The sequence below is a fragment of the Piliocolobus tephrosceles genome, chromosome 4, assembly GCF_002776525.5.
Source record: "Piliocolobus tephrosceles isolate RC106 chromosome 4, ASM277652v3, whole genome shotgun sequence".
NCBI classification, from domain to species: Eukaryota; Metazoa; Chordata; class Mammalia; order Primates; family Cercopithecidae; genus Piliocolobus; species Piliocolobus tephrosceles.
Window position 1 is genome coordinate 8,978,957 of NC_045437.1, and position 22,537 is coordinate 9,001,493.

At 39.6% G+C, this 22,537-nt stretch overlaps 1 protein-coding gene across 1 annotated transcript; it reads right to left on the minus strand.

Annotated features, from left to right (window-relative positions):
• Nucleotides 1-4,339: 4,339 nt before the first annotated feature.
• TAS2R1 (taste 2 receptor member 1) lies at nt 4,340-7,310 on the minus strand. Its single transcript, XM_023218295.2, has one exon. The coding sequence runs from the start codon at nt 6,992-6,994 to the stop codon at nt 6,095-6,097; it is 900 nt and encodes a 299-aa protein (XP_023074063.1). The 5' UTR covers nt 6,995-7,310; the 3' UTR covers nt 4,340-6,094.
• Nucleotides 7,311-22,537: the final 15,227 nt, after the last annotated feature.

Sequence of the window (22,537 nt, forward strand, 5' to 3'; positions counted from 1 at the left end):
GATTACACCATTTTACATTCCCGTATGGTAGGATGATTTTATCCCCAGATATTTGCTACCCTTCTCTGAGGAATTCCATCTCTCTCCTTTTTACACTGGGCTCGGCTGCCTGATTTGCAAGTGGATATGACAAAAGTTTTAGACCTCCCCAGTCCCCATTGTTTTCACTCTTTCCTCTAGCCTGTCCCAAACAGAAGCTGCTCCTGCAGGAGTGTGAACAGTAACAGGGCTGCTGTACAGCCACAGCCAGCGCACAACACAAGTGAGAATGAACCTGTGTCTTGGAGGTGCTGCAGTCCTGGCGTCATTTTGACCTGCAGCAAAAGCAACTCCACGTACCTTTGATTGTTCCCTTGGCCTCTCCTCTTTTCACTGGTGCATGATTCTCTGTGGGGTTTCTGCTTCCTTTCTTTGCCAGCTACTTTTACATGTGCTGTTTCCTTTTTCTAGAATTAGCTGTCCTCCAAAACCTGTGACTGATTATTAGGGGGAAGCATACAAAACTGTCATTGTTGCAGATGGAAAGTCATCAAAGTCTAGCAGTTTCCTCCGGCTAACATAACTAAAAACAACAATGGCAGCAGCCAGGCATTGTGCTGGGAACCCGGTTCCACTAACCCCTCAGCTCCTCTCATTAAGCTTGGAATGATTCCTAACCCCGTTAGGAAGATGAGGAAATGCGAGGCTTGGGCTCATCAGGTCACTCAGCTCATTAGTGGTGGATCTAGACTCCAAATCAGGCTCTTAATTAGGACCCTCTATTGTTCAACGTTTTCCCTCCTGTGCACTCCTCTCTTCTCTGGAGGGGCTGCTGGGGATTCCCCGTGACAGTACTTATTACAGTCCCCATAACCTGGAGGTTACATTCATTTGTGCTCACAATGGTGAAGAAGCTTAGCCAAGCATGTGGTATGTATTATTCTTAATCCCATTTTGCAGAAGAAGAAATTGAGACTCAGTTCATTACAGGGCTTACTGCATTGCACAAAAGTTGCCTAAATCACCAAAATAAGCAGGCGCGGTTCCAGGGAGGAGAGCTGAGGAGACTGGGTTGCTGGCTTTGTGAACTCAGTGCTGTGACTTGCCTACGGACTAATGACTTTCCTCTCAACAGGACTACACATATCCAGTCAGCCTCCCAATCTAAAATGTCACACTCAAGGTTCCCTCTCTCATCCCATAGAGCTGCTTCTGCACACCCATCAGGAACCAATGCTGCTGAAAACATCATACCTCATTATCAAAGGCATAAGTCCTTAGTTCAGGAATTTCAAATATTTTAGCAGATAAGCAGTGGTATTTTGGAGACTATTAATCATCAAACTAAACTTCCTGACCAAATCCTATTTCTGGTCAATGTTTCTAGGAGCCATCAAGGCTGGGTTTCAAGTGAAGTAAGACTTAGTAATTTACAATCGCAAATGCAGCATCTGCTGTTCAAATGGGTGGGTTTTTTGCCAGAGGACATTCCATGTATTTAGTGATATAAGATCCTACTCCACCGTTAGCCACTTATTTAATTTCTACACTCCTTTTCATCTGTTCATCCTCAGAAGAATCTGAAATTTCCCCAGCAGTTGTGGAATTGGGGTCATTCAAGTGGTGCCCACCAAGTGCCAAGTCCAGTCTAGCTACAGGACTTAGTCCCTGCACACTCCCGAATTCAAATTCCACCCGGCACACTTACGTGTGTGCTTATCTTGTAGGACTTACACCGATCCATGGGAGGGAGAGAGTTTAAGTCATGGACGCGAAAGTTCTCTCTAAAGAGCATGCATCCCAACTTCAAAAATAGAAAGAGAGTTACACTGTACCTTTTTTCCTCAGAAACGTTGAAGTTTAAACAAAGTGAATCTTTAGTATTTTAAAAATTGACCTGGGCTAGGCACGGTGGCTCATGCCTGTAATCCCAGCGCTTTGGGAGACGGAGGCAGGCAGCTAACCTGAGTCTGGGAGTTTGAGACCAGCCTGGCCAACATGGTGAAACCCCGTCTCTACTAAAACCACAAAAATTAGCTGGGCATTGTGTCACATGCCCGTCCTTCTAGCTACTCGGGAGGCTGAGGCAGGGGAATTGCTTGAACCCAGGAGGTGGAGGTTGCAGTGAGCCGAGATCATGCCACCGCACTCCAGCCTGGGTGACAGAGCAAGACTCTGTCTCAAAAAAAAGAAAAAAAAAAAAAAAAAAAATTGACCCGTCGTCAGAATTTTAAGTCAATTTTTGATTTAATATTATGTTTATGATCTTGTGGAGAAATGTTTAAAATAGAAACAATATAAAATGCCAAAAATAATAAAAGGAAATCCACACTTCATTGATTTCATTGATATAAATATGTTTTCAATTTTAGGATACAATCGCCAATTCCTGACTCCCACTCAAAAAGACTAAGTAGATTCAGATGTCACAGATATGAATCCACATGTTTATATCATATCTTGAAAACAATCATTATTTTAATCCTACCAAGGTATAAGTTGCTGTATTAGTGAGAGAGAGAGACTAGTTTTGTGTAGAAAGACAGCAGTGAAGATGGCAGTGAAACACATGTCCATGAGGTATCTTGAATTTGTATTGACTGTCCCCAAAATCTTAATGTTTTCAGCTTATTGAGGAGATTTTCCTAGTACATACCCTTCTCCTGGGATAAAGTTTTCCTAGAGAGTCTGCAATTTTTAGGTAACAAAGAATATTAATAATTAAAAAGGAACTTTCTACTGATCTCAAGTTTATGTTAATACAATGTTCAGTCTAACTCCAAACTCATTCCCTAGCAAGACCCTCTTTAAAACATGTGGGTCTCCCTGCCCTCGTCATTTGGATCTTTCTCCATTATCAGTGCCATCTCACTGTAACATCTGTCTCCCCTTTGATTGCTAATGTGAATTTCAATGGTCTGGCTGGTTTCTTCCTCTCTTGCATATTTCTGAGTACCTGTTTCTCTGCTCACCCAAAGAGGTATAACTCTACAAGTACAAAAGTTATGGAAACTATATTTTCAAACCTAAAATCACAATATCCTTATCATGAGAAGTATGCCTGTACTTTAACATACAATAGGGCAAAACATTTGAACTGTCTGAAACACCTAGGATGCCTGGTCATCAGCCTGAAGAAGACAGATGGCAGACATTAGATGTCTTTCTAGCACCTTCTTGTCCGGAGCACTGTATCTTCAAGTAATTATTACACTTGAATGAGTGGCTGAGAATTTAAAGGCATTTATCATTGGTGAGACTTTTGAACTTATGTTTAACATTCAAAGTTTGACTATATATATATATATATATATACACACAATTAATTTTTTTAGAGTCTCACTCTGTCACCAGGCTGGAGTGCAGTGGCACGATCTCGACTTACTGCAACCTCCGCCTCCCAGATCCCAGTGATTCTCCTGCCTTAGCTGGGATTGCAGGTGCACACTACCACACCTAGTTAATTTTTGTGGTTTTGGTAGAAACAAGATTTTGCCACGTTGGCCAGGCTGGTCTCGAACTACTGGCCTCAAGTGATCCACCTGCCTTGGCATTCAAAGTGCTGGGATTACAGACATGAGCCACCACGTCCGGCCAACATTTATATTCTTAACAGTCTATTTCTAGAGCCACCCCGCCCAGTCAACATTTATACTCTTAACAGTCTATTTCTGTAAGCATACAGATTTAGCCTTCTCTGTTGGTGTTATCATGTTCAGTCAGTGGAGACTGTGCAGAACCCCTGGGACTGGAGACTGAAAGAGCCAATGACAGAATAGAGAGTGGGATAGAGTAAGATAGCCTTTCTCTCCTGATTAGGGTCTGCTCATTGAACCTCCATCTAAAGTGGAATGGAAAAAGACTGCTGGTTCCCATTTCACTAAGAGTCGGCCTCCTGGTGCAGAGTCTATTTGGAAGCCACAACCAGAAGCCACTTAACTGAGCAGCAAGCGCTGAATCTCCTCGGGGAGCCACAGGATGTAGAGGAAGTGTGGCACCACCACGTCCTGTAATCAGCAGTCAACCGGCCTCACCTACGGGCATGCGATTCCACAGCCAAGGCTCCCCAAGACCATAATGTCCAGCCCCATCTCTAAAACTACAGGAGTGGGTACAAAAAGATGTTGCACCATGATAGAGGTCAACCCACTGTTCAATGTGGACAAAAGCAATTTGGCAAAGCTGGTGAGTGCAGATAAGCGTGGCTCCAGAGAGACAAAGGCTCAGTCCGTTTTGCTTCTAAATTTGAGCAATTAGTGTCCTATGCAATACTCATCAACTCAATAGCTAGGCAACATTTCTGGAAGAAATATATTTCTAGGAAAGTAGACTATGAAAATGTTTTTAGAATAGTTTGTTTTATTATGAATTCTTTTTTAAGCATTTCTTGATAACAGTATACGAACCTAGTCATACCTTAATAGTTATCTAATTAGCTAACATTATTAAAGCAGGAGTTGCATGAAATAGAATCAGAATTTAATATCAGAAGAAAAAAAAAAAACACATGAGACTTGTATCATGACAAATTTCTCCCTGAGTGTTTGAAATTGCTCCCACTCTTTCAGGTGCACATATCACGATTCAAGGAACAGGATATTTTCTGAACTTGAGACAAATAAAACTGACTTTTCTTTGTCCTTTCCCCCAATCAGAAGCAATAATTACATCCAGGATACAACTGATCTTCCCACAGTTGGCTTCCTGAGTGCGTGATTAGCTACAAACCTTCCTACCTAGTGGGATGTGGGAAAATGAAATAGCAGGAAGATGGAGGCTGACATTTTGCTCCTTGGGGAATGAAGTGTGAAACCTGTGGGAAGTTGAGAGTATACTCAGAGCTTAGTTCCCATGCCCAAGAAGATAAGTATGTCCCTGAATCTTCTGAAGCAAAATCCTTCATTTGTGTATTATAACCAGGCCTGCGTGGCTTGGGTTAGAAAAGCTGTATTTGGGTTCCTATTACTGGTGATGGACAAATCTAAACCTAAACCTACTTTGCATCATCACACCTGAACTGCAAGTTACGGCTAAGCTTAAGAACATTTTTTACTTCATTTACTTGTCTGGAAGCAAAACGGTTCTGAAGCTGTTTTGGAAATATACAAGTATATCTATCTCCATAATTATCTGTCTGTCTCTCTCTCTCTCTCTCTCTCTTAGTATTCAAAATCTCAACCAAAGAGAAAATGTACATGTGACTTCAAGCAGATGGAGACACCCCCAGCCCCACCCACCTACTGATGTTGCTTCATTGGGAAGACATACAATGCAGGAGGAGTTCCAAATTTCCGCCCTTGGTTGAAAGGGTCTCAAAGTCAGGCACATAAATACAAAGTAAAACATCTTTGCAAGTTATTGTCTGTTCAGAGTGCACAGCTAGGAGAAATGGAAAACAGGCATTCAGCCCTCGACTCCTCCTCCTCCTCCTCCATCTGTCTTCCCTTTTATCCGTTGATTGGCCATGTCACCATGGAATCTAGACTCTCTGCAGGATGAAGTAGTAGAATATGCTTATAAGGATGGAGAAGGCCTGCTTGTCCTTGCTTCGTTTGTGATCTGAGGAGAAAGAATGGCTCCATTGCCTGCAACTCCAACAAACAGAGCAGAAATAATATCCAGGTAGACTACAAATGAACAGTCAGCCCGTTAAGGTCAGGATAAATCGTCGAAGACTAGGCGTCAGACACTCATGGACCATACAGCATTCATGTGTCCTTCTGATATCACAAGTTCAAACATGTGCTTTTCTTTTTCACCAAACTTTTAATTATGAAATAATTGTAGATATGAATGCATTTGTAAGAAGGAATACAGAAAGACCCTGGATCATTTACTCAGTTTTCCCAATGGTAACAACTTGCAAGATGATAGTACAATATCACAACCAGGATATTGACATTGATGTAATCCATCAACATATGTTGTGCTTTCAAAATCAGTTTAACTGCTTGAAAAAGTAGCAAATCCATAAAAATACCTCAGGCTGGATAAACAGCCTGAAGGGGATGTGTTGTATATGTATGAACAGGCTGCTTTGTCTGGCTGAGGGAAGTGTGGCCGGCGTGGGTAAATCATTAAATCATGGGTTCTATGAACTGATCAAAGTTCTCTCTCACTGACAGCACTTACTGTGGCAGAGGAACTTTTTTGTATTTTGTTTCAATTTAGGATTTCCTAAAATTAAGATGAGAGAGTGTCCAGAAGGGTACGTACCAATCACAAGGATGCAGAACAGAAAGATGGACCTTTTGACATGAAACTTTATAGAAGAGAGAAAAGTTTTTATCAAGTAGTGGGAGATGTAGAGGATCAGAAAGGACAGGATGGACAGCAACGCGCTGATGTAGGCACCCCTGCCAGGAACCCTGCTGCCAGCCACTGTGTTTCTCATTTGCCGGGAGTGCCTCCCCAGAGAGAAAATCAAGAGCAGAACAGCAACAAGGAAGATAAGTAATGGCACTAAGAGCTCAGCAACAAAAGAGAAAATCTGTATACCCGGTTTAGCTTCTGTTTGAATTGTGACATTTTGGAAGAAAAAGTTTCTTAAGAAATATGGGACCATAAACCCTGTATATTTGCTATGGAAAATACAAATCATAGATACATATACCAGAGACCCCAGGATCATCCACGGGACTAACTTGGATATCCTCATCTTCAACCAGATGAAGAGTGGGTGAGGGACGCTGGCAACCTTGGCACAGTAGAAAACGCCGAGCCATGTGGCAAGCCAAAGTTCCAATTCATTTACAAATATGAGAAATACACAATTCGCAGAACACGTGGTGATTTCCATCAAGAAGATAACAACCACATTAATGTAGAAGATGAACAACTGCAGAAAAATTCTAGAAACCGCCAGGCAAGAAAGAAGAAGATCCAGCGGAGCCATTTTTCTGTGCTTGATCAAGTCAATGCCATTCACCACCACAATGATGCCATTTGTTAAAGTCCCAAAAAGAAATTGTATCACTGCAAGAAGAAAATAGATAATCAGGTGTGACTCTAGCATTTTAGGAATAAAAAATTATTTACTTAAAAAATAAGGAAGTTATAGAGCTTTGGACCAGTTGGGTTATTCACGTTATTCTTCAATTAGATCAGGATTCCTCTGCAGAACAAGACAAACAATAAAGGCATGGGGCAGGAAGGTTGTGTATATTTGTTCATGTCACTGCTTTCTCAATTTAGTTCTGAGACAGTCAAATAAGGAGGAGGTACTCTAGCAACAATTTGCTTCTTATTGATGGCTTTTGCATTTTACAGGTTTACCTAGCTTTCAAAGTCATCACAGGCAAATAATGGAATCAGACACCTTCAGATGGCTGGGAGAACGGCTTCTCCACAGTAATTAGCCAAAGATACTCAATTCTTCATCTCTACTACAAATAATTGATTTTGTCTACAGGTGTGATTCTACTTAATGTTATCTGTGTACTCTTTAAAAATACATATTTTTGAAATTTTCACTTCCGTTATGATGATATAATACAACCAACAACACAGGACTCCTGAGTAGTTCTCCAATATGCAACGGTTGAGCAATTCAAAACTCTCTATAAAATAGTTATAGAATAAAACATACATAATAAAACAAAAGTATCACTAAGTATAAAAGCAAAGTAATTAAGCTTGCACATACGTGTGTACACCAGGTCAAAGGCCTAAGGGAAAGTAAGGTGCAATGAACTGAAGACAAGCACTCAGCACGGCTCACCCTGGTCAGCATCTGTAGGGTCATTCAGGGGTTAAAACCTTTTCTCTCTTATTTTTTGCAAAACTGTGAGAGTTTTATGACATGAGCTAGTTGTTCTAGTAGAAAAGTAAAGATAAAATAGTACGTGATTAAATTTGTTGCTTTCACTCTCTAACACACTATGAAAAATTAACTTGGTATTTCTTAATATGTATACCATGCTGCCTGTAATGCTGAAGTGGGTTTCTTCAGTCTTCACACTATTGACATTTTGAGCTAAATAATTCTTTGTTAGGACAGGGGCTGTCCTGTGCAATCTAGGAAATGTAGAGTGTCTACGACATTCCTGTCCTCTACCCACTAGATGCCCTCCCCAGGCTGTGACAACCAAAATGCTTCTAGACATTGCCAGATGTTCAACAGTGGCAGAACCACTATGAGGGGACAAAGGTAGATAAAGAATAGTTTGTATCTTCCAGTTATTCCAAGACTAAAGGCAGAGCGAACCACATATATAATGTGATATAAAACTAAGTTCTCTCTCTCTCTTTAGAGACAGAGTCTTGCTTTGTCACCTAAGTTAGAATGCAATGGTATAATCACAGCTCACTGCAGCTTCAAATTCCTAGGCTCAGGTAATCCTCCTGCCTCAGCCTTCTGAGTAGCTAGGACTATAGATATGAACCACTATGCCTGACTGCTTTTTAAAAAACTTTCATAGACATGGAGTCTTGCTACATTGCCCAGGCTAGCCTTAACCTCCTGACCTCAAGCAATTCTCCTGCCTCAGCCTCTTGAGGTATTAGGATTATAGGCATGAGCCACCACTCCCAGCCAAGTTAGTTCTTTAGACAATTCATCACCAGAGCACAAAGTGGGGACCAATTCAATAAACATTGAGGGAATTAAAGCACCTCCAACTTAGCACTTAATCAGAAGGTACCTGGCAGACCCGATAATGAGACACATGTCTTAATGAACGTGTTACTTTGTCTAAATTTGTCGTAAAGAATACTTAAGATTAATCTTACTTTTAGAAAACTGGAAGGGAAGTCATATTAAAAAAATTAGTAATGAGAGTAAATCTGTAGGTTCTTTTATGGCTCTCCTCTGAATAGGACTGTCTATGCCATCTTGGACTCACTTTGTTCTTCCTGACACAACTACAGTGAGATGAAGGAAAGAGACAGGATCATCTTCAAGGAAGCACCAAGGGAGGCGTTCATGAGCAGATGCTATCAGAATAGGTCCAAATCCAAGCATGCCAGGAGGATAAGCCTTGTTTTCCCTCGAGTAGAAAGAAGAAGAAACTTTGCAATTTCACATTCTGCAGCTTAGAAAAACAAAAATATCAGGGCATGAAGCTATGAAATACAAGCATACTTCCATAATACTGTGCATTCAATTCTAGACCACCAAAATACAAGAATATTGCAATAAGGCCAGTCACACTAATTTGTTGGTTTTCCAGGACATATAAAAATTATGTTTATACTAAACTGTGGTCTATTAAGTGTGCAATGGCACTATATCTTTAAAAAAGATATACATACTTTAATTTAAAATACTTTATTACCATAAAAACGCTAATGATCATCCGAGCCTTCAATGAGTCATAATCTTTTTGTTGGTGGAGGGTCTTGCCTCAATGTTGATGGCTGCTGACTCATCAGGCTGGTGGTTAATGAAGGTTGGGTGACTGTGGCAATTTCCTAAAATAAGACAACAATCAATTTTGTGCATTGATGAACTCTTCCTTTCACAAAAGACCCCTTTGTAGCATGTGATGTTGTCTGACAGCATTTTACCCATGGTAGAACTTTCAAAATTGGAGTCAGTCCTCTCAAACCATGCCACTACTTTATTAGCTAAGTTTTGAAGTGTTCTAAATCCTCTGTTGTCATTTCAACAATGCTCACAACTTCTTTATCAGGAGTAGTTTCCATCTCAAGAAATTATTTGCTCATCTGTAAGAAGCACTTCCTCAACTCTTAAAAACTTCATCATGAGATGACAGCAATTCAATCTCATCTTCTGGCTCCACTTCTCATTCTAGTTCTCATTCTATTTCCACCACATCTCCAGCTATTTCCTTCACTGAGGTCTTGAACCCCTCCAAGTCATCCAGGAGGGCTGGAATCAAATTCTTTTACACTCCTGTTACTGTTGATTTTTTTTTTTTTTTTTTTACCTCCTTCCATGAGTCACAAATGTTCTTAGTGGTATCTAAAATGGTGAATTCTTTCCAGAAAGTTTTCAATTTACTTTGCTCAGGTACATCAGAGAAATCACTATGGCAGCTGTGGCCTTATGGAAAGTATTTTATAAATAATAAGACTTGGATGTCAAAACTACTTCTTGATCCATGTGTTGCAGAATGGATGTTGTATTGGCGGGCATGAAAACAACATTTATTTCCTTGTACGTCTCCATCAAAGCTCTTAGTTAATTAGATGCATTGTCAATGAGCAGTACTATTTTTTAAAAGCTATTTTTTGCTGAGCAATAGGTTACATTCATTTTTTATGGCTTAGCATTCCATGGTGTGTGTGTGTGTATATAAATTTTCTTTATCCACTCATTCATCAATGGACACTTAGGCTGGTTCCATATTTCTGTATTTGCAAATTGTGCTGCTATAAACATGCATGTGCAAGTGTCTTTTTCATATAATGACTTCTTTTCCTCTGGGTAGATACCCAGGAATGGGATTGCTGGATCAAATTATAGTCGTACTTTTAGTTCTTTAAGTAATCTCCATGTTGTTTTTCACAGTGGTTGTACTAGTTTACATTCCCACCAGCAGCGTAAAAGTGTTCCCTTTACACCACATCCACAACAACATCTATTATTTTTTGATTTTTTAATTGTGGTCATTCTTGCAAGAGCAAGGTGGTATCTCATTGTGGTTTTAATTTGTGTTTCCCTGATAATTAGTGATGCTGAGCTTTTCTTTCATATGTTGTTGGATATTTGTATATCTTGAGACTTGTCTATTCATGTCCTTTGCCCGCGTTTTGATGGGATTATTTGTTTTTTCATGCTGATTTGTCTGAGTTCCTTGTGATTCTGGATATTAGTTCTTTGTCAGATGCATAATTTGTGAATATTTTCTCCTGTTCTGTGGGTCATCTGTTTACTCTGCTGATTATTTCTTTTACTGTGCAGAAATTTTTTAGTTTAATTAGATCCCATCTATTTATTTTTGGTTTTGCTGCATTTGTTTTTGGGTTCTTGGTCATGAACTCTTTGCCTGAGCCAATGTCAAGAAGAGTTTTTCTGATGTTACCTTCTCGAACTTCTATGGTTTGAGGTGTTAGATTTAAGTCTTTGATATATCTTGAGGTTGTTTTTATAAGGTGAAAGAAGAGGATTCAGTTTCATTCTTCTACATGTGGCTTGCCAATTATCTCAGCAGTAATTGTTGAATATGGTGTCTTTTTCCCACTTTATGGTTTTGTTTGCTTTGTCAAAGATCAATTGGCTATAAGTATTTGACTTTATTTCTGGGTTGGCTATTTTGTTCCATTGGTCGATGTGCCTGTTTTTATAACAATACTGTGCTGTTTTAGTAACTATAACTTTTTAATATAGTCTGAAGTCAGGTTTTGTGATGCTTCCAGGTTTTTGTTGTTGTTGTTGTTCTATGGTCTTGCTTTGGCTACGTGGTCTCTTTTTTATTTCTATATGACTTTTAGGTTTTTTCTAGTTCTGTGAAGAATGATAGTGGTATTTTGATGGGAATTGCATTGAATTTGTAGATTGCTTTTGGCAGTATAGACATTTTCATAATATTGATTCTACCCATCCATGAGCATGGGATGTGTTTCCATTTGTTTGTGTCATAGACAATTTCTTTCAGCAGTTTTGCATTTTTCCTTGCAGAGATCTTTCACCTTCTTGGTTAGGTATATTACCAAGTTTTTTTTTTTTTTTTGTAGCTGTTGTAAAAGGGATTGAGTTCTTGATTTGTTTCTCAGCTTGCCCATTGTTGGTATATAGCAGTCCTACTGATTTGTGTACAATGACTTTGTATCCTGAAACTTTACTGAATTCATTTATCTGATATAGGAGCTTTTTTGATGTGTCTTTGGGGTTTTTTAGGTATACAATCATATTACTGGTGAACAACAGTTTGACTTCCTCTTTACTGATTTGGATGCCCTTTATTTCTTTCTCTTGTTTGATTGTTCTGGCTAGGACTTCCAGTACTATGTTGAATAAAAGTGGTAAAAGTAGACATCCTTGTCTTGTTCCAATTCTCAGGGAGAATATTTTCAACTTTTTCCCATTCAGTATAATGTTGGCTGTGGGTTTGTCATAGACGGATTTTATGATCTTGAGGTATGTCCCTTCTATGCCAATGTTGCTAAGGATTTTAGTCATAAAGAGATGCTGGATTTTGTCAAATGTTTTTCCTGCATCTATTGAGATGATCATATGATTTTTGTTTTTAATTCTGTTTATGTGATGTATCACATGTATTGACTTGTATATGTTAAAATATTTCTGCATCCCTAGTATAAAATCCACTTGATCATGGTGGATTATCTTTTTGATATGCTGTTGAATTTGGTTAGCTAGTATTCTGTTGGGGACTTTTGCATCTATGTTCATCGGGGATATTGGTCTGTAGTTTGCTTTTTTGATTATGTCCTTTCCTGGTTTTGATATTAGGGTGATACTGGCTTCACAGAATGACATAAAAGGATTCCCTCTGTCTCTATCTTTTGGAATAGTTTTAGTAAGATTGGTATCAATTCTTCTTTGAATGTCTGATAGAATTCAGCTCTGAACCCCTTTGGTCCTGGACATTTTTGTTGGTGATTTTTTTTTTTTTTTTTTTTTTTACTACTGTTTCAGTCTTGTTACCTGTTATTGGTCTGTTCAGAGTTTCTATTTCTTCCTGACTTAATCTGGGAGGATTGTGTATTTTATCCACCTCCTCTAGATTTTCTAGTTTTTGTGTGTAAAGGTGTTCATAGTTGCCTTGAATAATTTTTTATGTTTCTACGGTGTCGGCTGTAATATTTCCTGTTTCATTTCTAATTGAGACTATTTGGATCTTCTCTCATCTTTTCTTGGTTAATCTCAGTAATGGTCTATCAATTTTGTTTATCTTTTCAAAGAACCAGCTGTTTCATTTATCTTTTGTGTTGTTTTTATTTCAACTTCATTTAGTTCTGTTCTAGTCTTTGTTATTTCTTTTTTTTTCTGCCAGGTATGGGTTTTGTTTGTTCTTGTTTCTCTAGTTCCTTGAGGTATGACCTTGGATTATTTATTTGTGCTCTCTTAGACTTTCTGATGTAGGCATTTAATGCTAAGAACTTTCCTCCTAACACTGCTTTTGCTGCATCCCAGAGGTTTTAATAAGTTGTCTCACTATTATTGCTCAACTCAATGAAATTTTTAAATTTCCATCTCAATTTCATTGTTGACACAAAGATTATTCAAGAGCAGATTATTTATTTCCATGTATTTGTACAGTTTTGAGAGTTCCTTATGGAGTTAATATCCAGTTTTATTTCACTGCAGTCTGAGAGTGTACTTGATATAATTTTGACTTTCTTAAGTTTATTGAGACCTGTTTTGTGACCCATCATATGGTCTATATTGGAGAATGTTCCATATACTGAAGAAAATAATGCATATTCTGCAGTTGTTTGGTAGAATGTTCTGTAAATATCTATTAAGTCCATTTGTTCCAGGGTATAGTTTAAGTCCATTTTTTCTTTGTTGACTTTCTGTCTTGATGAGCTGTCTAGTGCTATTAGTGGAGTATTGGAGTCCTTCATCTATCTCATTTCTTAGGTCTAGTAATAATTGTTTTATAAATTTGGGAGTTCCAGTGTTAGGTGCATATATATTTAGGATTATGATATTTTCCTGTTGGATTATCCATTTTATCATTATATAACGTCCTTCTTTGTCTCTTTTTTACTGTTGTTGCTTTAGAGTCTATTTTGTCTGATATAAGAATAGCTACTCCTGCTTGCTTTTGGTGTCCATTTGTATGGAATATCTTTTTCCACCCCTTTACCTTAAGTAAGTTCTTATGTTTGGGTGAGTTTCTTAAAGACAGCAGATACTTAATTGGTGGATTTTTAATCCATTCTGCCATTCTGTGTCTTTTAAGTGAAGCATTTAGGCCATTTACATTCAATGATAGTATTGAGATGTGAGGTACTTTCTATTCATTGTGCTAGTTGTTGCCTTAATACCTTGGTTTTTTTTTTTTTTTTTTCCATTGTGTTATTATTTTATAGGTCTTGTGACATTTATGCTTTAAGGAGGTTCCATTTTGGTGTATTTCAAGGTTTTATTTCGAGATTTAGAACTCCTTTAAGTACTTTTTGTAGTGCTGGCTTAGTAGTGGCAAATTCTCTTAGCAATTGTTTGTCTGAAAAAGACTTTGTGTCCTTCATTTATGAAGCTTAGTTTTGCCAGGTACAAAATTCTTGGCTGGCAATTATTTTGTTTCAGGAGGATAAAAATGGAACCCCAATGCTTTCTGGCTCATAAGGGTTTTGCTGAGAAGTCTGCTGTTAATCTGATAGGTTTTCCTTTAAGGGTTATCTGATGCTTTTGTTTCATAGCTCTTAAGATTCTTTCCTTTGTCTTGACTTTAGATAACCTGATGACTATGTGACTAGGTGATGATTTTTTGTGATGAATTTCCCAGGTTTTCTTTGAGTTTCTTATATTTGGATGTCTAGATATCTAGGAATGCCAGGGAAACTTTGCTCAATTATTTCCTGAAATACTTTTCCAAACTTTTAGATTTCTCTTCTTCCTCAGAAACACCAATTATTCATAGGTTTGGCCATTTAACATAGTCCCAAATTTCTTGGAGGCTTTGTTCATTTTTTAAAATTCTTTTTTATTTGCCCTTTTCTGATTGAATTCAAAAGCCTTGTCTTCAAGCTCTGAATTTCTTTCTTCTACTTGTTCAGTTCTATTGTTGAAACCTTCCAGTGCATTTTGTATTTCTCTAAGTGTGTCTTTTGTTTCCAGAACTCGTTGTTGTTTTAATGATATTTATTTCTCTGGATAATTTTTCATCCATAGCCTACGTTTTTAAAATTTCTTTTAAGTTGGTCTTCACCTTTCTCTGGTATCTTCTTAAGCAGTTGAATAATCAAACTTCTGAATCCTTTATCTAGCTCTTCAGAGATTTCTTCTTGGTTTGGATCCATTGCTGGGGAGCCAGTGTGTGTGATGTTTGGGGGTATTATAGAAACCTGTTTGTCATTTTACCAGAATTACTTTTCTGGTTCCTTGTCATTTGGGTAGACTGTTTCAGTGGAGAGGTCTAAAACTCAAGGCCTGCTGTTAAGATTCTCTTGTCCGATGGGGTGATCCCTCAATGTGGTACTCTCTTTCTTCCCCTAGGGAAGAGGCTTCCTGACAGCTGGACTGACTGCAGTGATTGTTGCTGTTCTGCTGGGCTTAGCCACCCAGCAGGCTACCAAGCTCTGGACTGGTATCAGGGGACGTCTGTAGAGTCCTGTGATGTGATCTGTCTTCAGGTCTGCCAGGACATGGATACCAGTACCTGCTCTGGTGGAGGTGGCAGGGAAGTGAAGTAGACTCTGTGAGAGTCCTTGATTATAGATAGGTTTAGTTTGCTGGCTTTCTTGAATGCTGGTTATGCTAGCAGTGAAGTTGTCATGTGGACAGACTCAGGGTCTCTGCTTAGCCCAGGACATTGCAGGCAGTGGAATTAGGTGTTGTATTCTCCTTCCTGCGGTCAGTGTTATTCTGTCCTGAGTTGCTTTAATGGCCTGAGTTGGTTGCCCTCCAGCCAGGAGATGGCACTTTCAAGAGAGCACCAGTTGCAGTAGTAGTAGGGAGCTTTAAGCTTGCCCTAAGATGGCCAGGGTAATTATTTTGGTTCTCAGGTGATAGGTGGGGCCATAAAGTTCCCAAGAATTTCTGTGTCTTGAGTTTGGCTACCATGGAAGGTAGGGAAATACCATCAAGTGGAGGCAGGGTTAGTGGGTGTGGGCTCAGACGCTCCTTGAGTGGGGCTTGCCACAGCCACTGTGGGGCATGTGGGTGGGGGAGGGAGTTCTCAGGCCAATGGGGGTATGTTCCAGAGAGAATCTTGGCTACCTCTGCTGTATCATATAGTTCACCAGGGAAGTGGGGGATAGCCAGTAGCAAGAGGCCTGACCCAGCTCCCACACAGTTGGTGAGGCCAGTCTCACTCCAGCAGTGCCCCCACTCAGACCTTGCCCAAGACCATGAGGTACCCCACTGGGAAAGCAAGCATGGCTTTCAGACCTAACCCCTCTCCAACTGCCCACTCCATTGGCAGCAGCTCCTGTGCTTGCTTGCTTATACCTACAGCAGCTCCCACTCACCCCCCAGACTCTGCTGAAGAACATTTGTACCCAGTCAAAACCATTACCAATTTCTGATGGGAACTTCCTTCACCCTGCAACCCCTCCCCAATTGCATTGGTTGCCTTCTCCAAGGGACCCTGTGAGATATAGTCAATGATGCCTTCCCTGGGCTGCAGCTGGAGACTGGGAGTGCATGCAAGGCACTACCCACTGCTACTTCTACTTTTATATTTGGCCCAACTCGCTAAATCCACTTTATCCCTAGGTATGTTAAATCCTTCTTCTGTGATCTGGATTTTCAGATTCCCCAGCGAGTATGCGTGTTCAAAGGTAGGTTTTCCCCCATCATGCTTTGCGAACTCACAGTTTTTTGCCTGTTTTGTGGAATTTGCAGCAGCAAGTCACTTCTTTCAAAGGATCTGTGAATTATTTTGGTTTTCCTGGCATGTTCCTGCAGTGGTTCTTGGAGCAAAAGATCATGATGTTAGTCTCCATACACTGTTCTGCCATCCACGTGGAAGATGCACATTAGGCCTTTCTTTTATCTGCCATCTTCCCCCAATCTCTGATCGTAGCTAAATCTTCTGAATTGCTGCAACTTCTAAATAAGCAGTTGCTGCTTTACCTTGTACCTTTATGTTATAGAGAAGGCTTCTTTCCTTAAACCTCATGATCTATCCTCTGCTAACTTCAAACTTTTCTTCTGCAGCTTTTTCACCTCTCTCAGCCTTCATACAATTCACGAGAGTTAGAGCCTTGCTCTAGATTAGGCTTTGGCTTAAGGAAACGTTGTGGCTGGTTTGATTTTGTATCAGAGCCCTAATACTTTCTTCATGTCAGCAATAAGGCTATTTTACTTTCTTATCACTTGAAAGTTCACTGGGGTAGCACTTCTAATTTTCTTCAAACAGTTTTCCTTTGCATCCACAACTTAAGCATTTGGCCTATCATGGCTTTCAACATACCTTTCTCACTAAGATTAACCATTTCTAGCTTTTAATTTAAAATAAGAGACAACTGGTGCTCTCTTGAAAGTGCCATCTCCTGGCTGGAGGGCAACCAACTCAGGCCATTAAAGCAACTCAGGACAGAATAACACTGACCTCAGGAAGGAGAATACAACACCTTTCACTTGAACACTCAAAGGCCATTTTAGGGTTATTAATTGGCCTCATTTTAATGTTGTTGCAAGTCAGGGAATAGGGAGGCTCAAGGAGAAGGAGTGCAATGGGACAGCCAGGTAGAGGGTCAGTCAGAATACACACAACATTTATCAATCAAGTTTGCCATCTTGTTTGGACACAGTTGGTGGTGTCCCCCAAACAATTACAATAGGAACATCAAAGATCATTGATCACAGATCACCATAATGATACAAAAATAATAAAAAAGTTTCAGATAGTGAACGAATTACCAAAATATGACAGAGACATGAAGAGAGCGCACGCTGTTGGAAAAATGACCCCGATAAACTTGCTTGACACAGAATTGCCACAAACCTTCAATTCCTTAAAAAAAAAAAAAAAAATCTGTAAAGCACAATAAAGTGAAATGCAATAAAATAAAATGAGGTACGCTTGTAGGAAAGCCAAGAACTCTCAGAAGAGCAGTTACTGCTAGTTGCTTTGTTTCTCAATCAAGCGTCTATCATTGCACCTGTCCTTTCTATTGCAAATCTTGGTTAACCCACCTGTGCCCTGAAAGACTCCGCCCTGTAAAGCAGATTTGTGCTTTCTTCTCATCCTCAGCACTCTGCATTCATTAATTCATTTAGTGTTTAACATGTGGTGGGTTTGTTAAGTATAACCAGACTCAATTATACAAGGGAGGAAAAGAAAAATAAGTATTACCAGAAGAAAAAAGTAAATATTACCAAGCCACTTTGAAAGACAGTCATTGTTTTCTAGCTCTCTCTCCCTAGAGAACCCAGGCCATAATACCAGCATGGAGTTCATCCCCGTTTGCTGTCATATTGCCATGACATTTATGTACTGATCCCGTGGTGTGCGCCTTCAGCCAGGTCCTGGCATTTCAGTATTGCAAGAAAAGTAACAAGAACACTAAAGTGGGGAAGTGGAAAAAAAAGTTCACATTGTGAGTCTGGGATAGCAATACAGTTTTTCAGCACTGACAGAAAACTAGCGGAAATAATGCATATTGCACCAAAGACTTAAAAGAAATAACGAGTCCAATTCTATTTATTAGCATGTTATTTGGCTTTTGGAATCTAGTATCCTGAGGGGCCATTTGGTTCTCAGATATTCTATTATCACTTTTGTTAGAACTAACTTGGACAGCAGAGACAGTTCTTCATAGAGAGCTTTATTTTATGTAGAACAGGTCTTCTGACATGGGAATCCACGGAGTGAAAAATAAAAATGTGTAAGGCTTGTGCTACATTTTTTTCATTACATACTTCCTGTCACTGTCTCTTCCATGAGCACGCACAGAGGCTGCCAAAGATTCAGCGTTCCTCACTCTCTTCAGACTCACTCTTCTTACCCTGAAGGATGGAAGAATAAGAGATGTCTGTCTGCAGGTGCGCAGCATTCATGTGACTGCTAAAATAATGTCCCGTTTTGCTTCCTGAATGAGCCTCCTTTCAGTGCTGGGGTGGAGACCTCTAAGGACATGTTCTCCAGCCTTCCTCTGAGGATTCTACTGCATCAATCAAGCCACAGATATTGGTCATGCTCTTGCACTAAGCAAGAGTGAACTAAATATTTTAACAATCTACACAACAAATACAATTTTTAAAACAACGGTCCTGAGTATAAAATCCTTTTAGGTCTTTAAACAGTTTGCTTAGTAAGAAGGGCACATCAGAGAATTTCTGGCTCTCAGATGAAAAACGTACACGTCTGGCCTCACCTGTCAGTCAGTGGCTCGGAACGTTGACAGTTTTACATGGACAAATGGCTTGGAACAGATGGGACAAGACCTGATGTGGAGAAATTCACATGATTATTACCCCGTATTACCCTGATTAAATCCATTCACTTGCACTCATCTTAATGAGCAATCATTAAAGGAGACAGCACTAAATATTCTTGAGGTAACTGACAGGCGGAAAGAGTTGCTTATTTATATTCAAATCATTTAGCTCCTCAAAAGAAAGTGAGATTTTTTTTCACATGCAGTTAGATTGACGTTGGAAAGCTTTACATCAGGTAGAAGGCTGTAATGTTCATCTTTCTGCTTTCCAGCAGCACTTGGACATTAGCTTTGGTATTAGAGGCATCCTGAAAGTGAGCGGTGGTGGTAATACCTTTCCCAAGTGGGCCCTCACACTTCATTATCAAGGGAACAATTCCTGCTTTAAGAAACATGTGCATGTATTAACATTGTTGTATATTTAATAAGACCATTCAATAAGAAAGAAACAGACCCTGAGCAAACCAACGCAGACATCCTTTCTGCATCTTCCCTGTAGCAGAGCTCATCCCTTGTAAAGCCTATTTGGAATTTATTTCATTTAAAATTCACAACATCTTGGTTAAAAAGCACCAGATTCTTTCAGGCTAATCATTCTTCAAATCCATTCATTTGCTTCTCTCCACTTGAATTCGTAGTTGATCTTTTAGACGAAAATTTTTGTCTTTAATATTCAGATCACCTTCATATACTTGTCCCTTCCCTTGCTCAATTTATTCTAGTAATATATTTCTGTGCTTTTTCTTACTCCACTCAATATTCTGAGATGTATTTGCATTGCAGCAAATAGAATAATGGAGCAAGGCAATACATTGAATTTAAGTCTTCCACATAAAGAACTCAAAGTGCTTTACAAACAAGAATCCCTTGTTAGTTACAATGAGGAAACAGAAGCCACAGATGCCGCAGTTGAATCATGGGAATAGTCTCTAGTCCTCACGATTTTGTCTTCAGCTCTAAACTGAGTTCCTCTGTGGAATTTCAAATCCTTCCTTGCTTCTTCCCTCCCTCCCTGTCTCTCTCTTCCCTTTCTTTCCTTTTTCCTTCTTCACTCCCTTCCTCTTTATCCTTCCTCTCTTCCTCCTTCCCTCCCATACCCCAGCACACACTTATTGTTTGTCTTATGAACTAAGCACTGTTCTAAACACACAGCATTTACAGCCATGCACTGCTTAATCACAGGGATAGGGGATACACTGTGAGGAAGTAATCCACAGACAATTCCATTATTGTGCAAACATCATAGAGTACACTTACACAAACCTAGATGGTATAGCTTGCTACACACCTAGGCTGTATGGTATAGTCTATTATTGCTCCTGGGCTACAAATCTGTACAACACGTTACTGTCCGGAATGCTGTAGGCAGTTGTAATACAGTGGTAATTATTTATTATTTGTGTAGCTAAACATAGAAAAAGTACAGTAAAAATAGGGTATAATAGATGAAAAGTGTCATATGTGTGTGGGGCAATTACCATGAATGGAGCTTGCAGGACTGGAAGTTGCTCAGGGTAAGTCAGCGAGTGAGAGGTGAGTGAAATGTGAAGGCCTAGGACATTACCCTACTATAGACTTTATAAACATCATACACTTAGGCTACCTGAAGTTCATAAAAAATAAAGTAATTGTGTTAGGACATTACAATGGCTTTGCTGTCACTAGGTGTTCAGAATTTTTCAAGTCCGTTATAATCTTCTGGAACCACCATTGTGCATGCAGTCCTCTGTTGGCCTAAATGTTGTTATGTGGTGCATGACTGTAGTAATGAACAAGACAAAGCTTCTGTCATCTTGGGAATCACGCTGTAGTGGGGGAAGAGAAGAGTTGAACAAGTGAAGAAATAAATAATCTCAGGTAAAGTAGAGAGAGGTGCTATATTAGAAAGTGTGGTCAGGAAAGCCTGACCTCCCCAGAGAGGAGGTGATAAAAGACCTGGATGGAAGATCTGGGAATGAACGCTTCAGGCACAGAGAGGAGGAAACAGTATCCTCACTCCCCATCCCATCAATAAAAGAGATTGCAGCATTCCAGGAATAAATGAAGCCCAGCAACCCTGCAATGTGTGGGGCAGAGCAGAGAGAGGAAGTTAGAGGGGAAGGCACAGAGACTGCATCTCACCCTCCATTGAATGGGAACCCACTGAAGTGTTTGGGTGAGGGGGAAGCTTTGTTATAATTACATTTGTATCCTACAACATTTACTCTGACTGCGTTATTTAAAGAAAGGCATTTACTCTGGAGAACATACGTGGAGGTTGGGAGAAGGCAAGTGTGGAAGCAGAAAGAACAATTTGAAGGCTGTTGCAGTAGACCAGGCAAGGCATGTCGTTAGCTTAAATTAGGTTGGTGGTCAAGATGGGAAGAAGTGGCTGGATTTGGAATAGATTTTGATGGCAACACCAACAGGAAATTCAGTTGGCTCTGAACGGGGAGTGAGGGAAAGAGAGGAATGAAGAATTACTCTTGGGTCACTGGCATTATCCCTTGGTGAGCAATGGAGCCATTTTTCAAGAAGGGGAAGGTTGAAGGAAGGTTAAAATCAAGAGCTCTGTGTGGACATGCTCCTGAGATGGCTACTGCAGGTAGAGGTGTTATTATGTAGTGGATGGTAAGTTTGGAGTTTGTGGGAACTATCAAGTTTGGAAATATGCATTTGGAATTTGCTAGCATATAGAGGATATTGAAAGCCATGAGGTTGGATAAGGTTATGTAGGGATGAGATTGTCAGCTGGAGTATCTGAGCACTGTAAATAAGAAATCACATTTTGTGCATTCGTATCTCTTCGATCGTCCTGTCTGATGCCATCTCTTTGTGGAAGGAAGCCCTGATGAGAGCAGAGTAGGTGAGTCAGAGCTTGCATTCCTGAAAGCAATTGCGGAACTAGTACTAGTCATGGTTTCCTAATCTCTTTATGTGTGGCTGATTTTATTTGCTGTTTCATTTAGAATTCTTCCTCCTTCTCTTACAAGGAAGATTGGTCTGTAGATTTTTATTGGTGCTATATTTAATAAATTTGATTATCTAGTTATGCTGGATTTATCAAAAGATTGTTAAGCTTTTCTTATTTCTATGCACCAGAACAAATTAAATAACATGGGAATTATCTGTTTATTTGTGGGATGGAAAGAATTCACAGTGAGAAATTCTGGTGCCAGAGGCATTTGGGAAGAAGCAGAATACTTACCATTCATTTAGTGCTAAAAATGCTAAACAGTTGAAAGGCATAACATCAATTTGCCCTCTTGACAACTTTATGAAATCAGTATTCTTTCCACTTTAGAGATTATTAAGTTGAGGTGCACAGAGGTCTGGAAATTGACCTCAGTCATGCAGCTAAAAAGCAGCATTTCAAGATGTGGACCACAATCTGATTTCAAATGCTCGGCATGCATTTAGCCATTAAACATCACTGCCTCCTATGTTAATACTCACAGTGAGGGTGAAGATTCTTTTCAGTGGTTCAGGCACAAAATTTGGGCAGCTGCCATTTACTGCCCATCAGGCATTTGTCCCCTTGTCTTCACCCTGACTTTCTTTGCAGGAACCACTCTCCTCCACCCTTGTTTATAGGCCT

What these genes read in the sequence shown, in the direction of transcription:
- TAS2R1 (XM_023218295.2), bottom strand. Translation starts at nt 6,994, where the DNA reads ATGCTAGAGTCACACCTGATTATCTATTTTCTTCTTGCAGTGATACAA.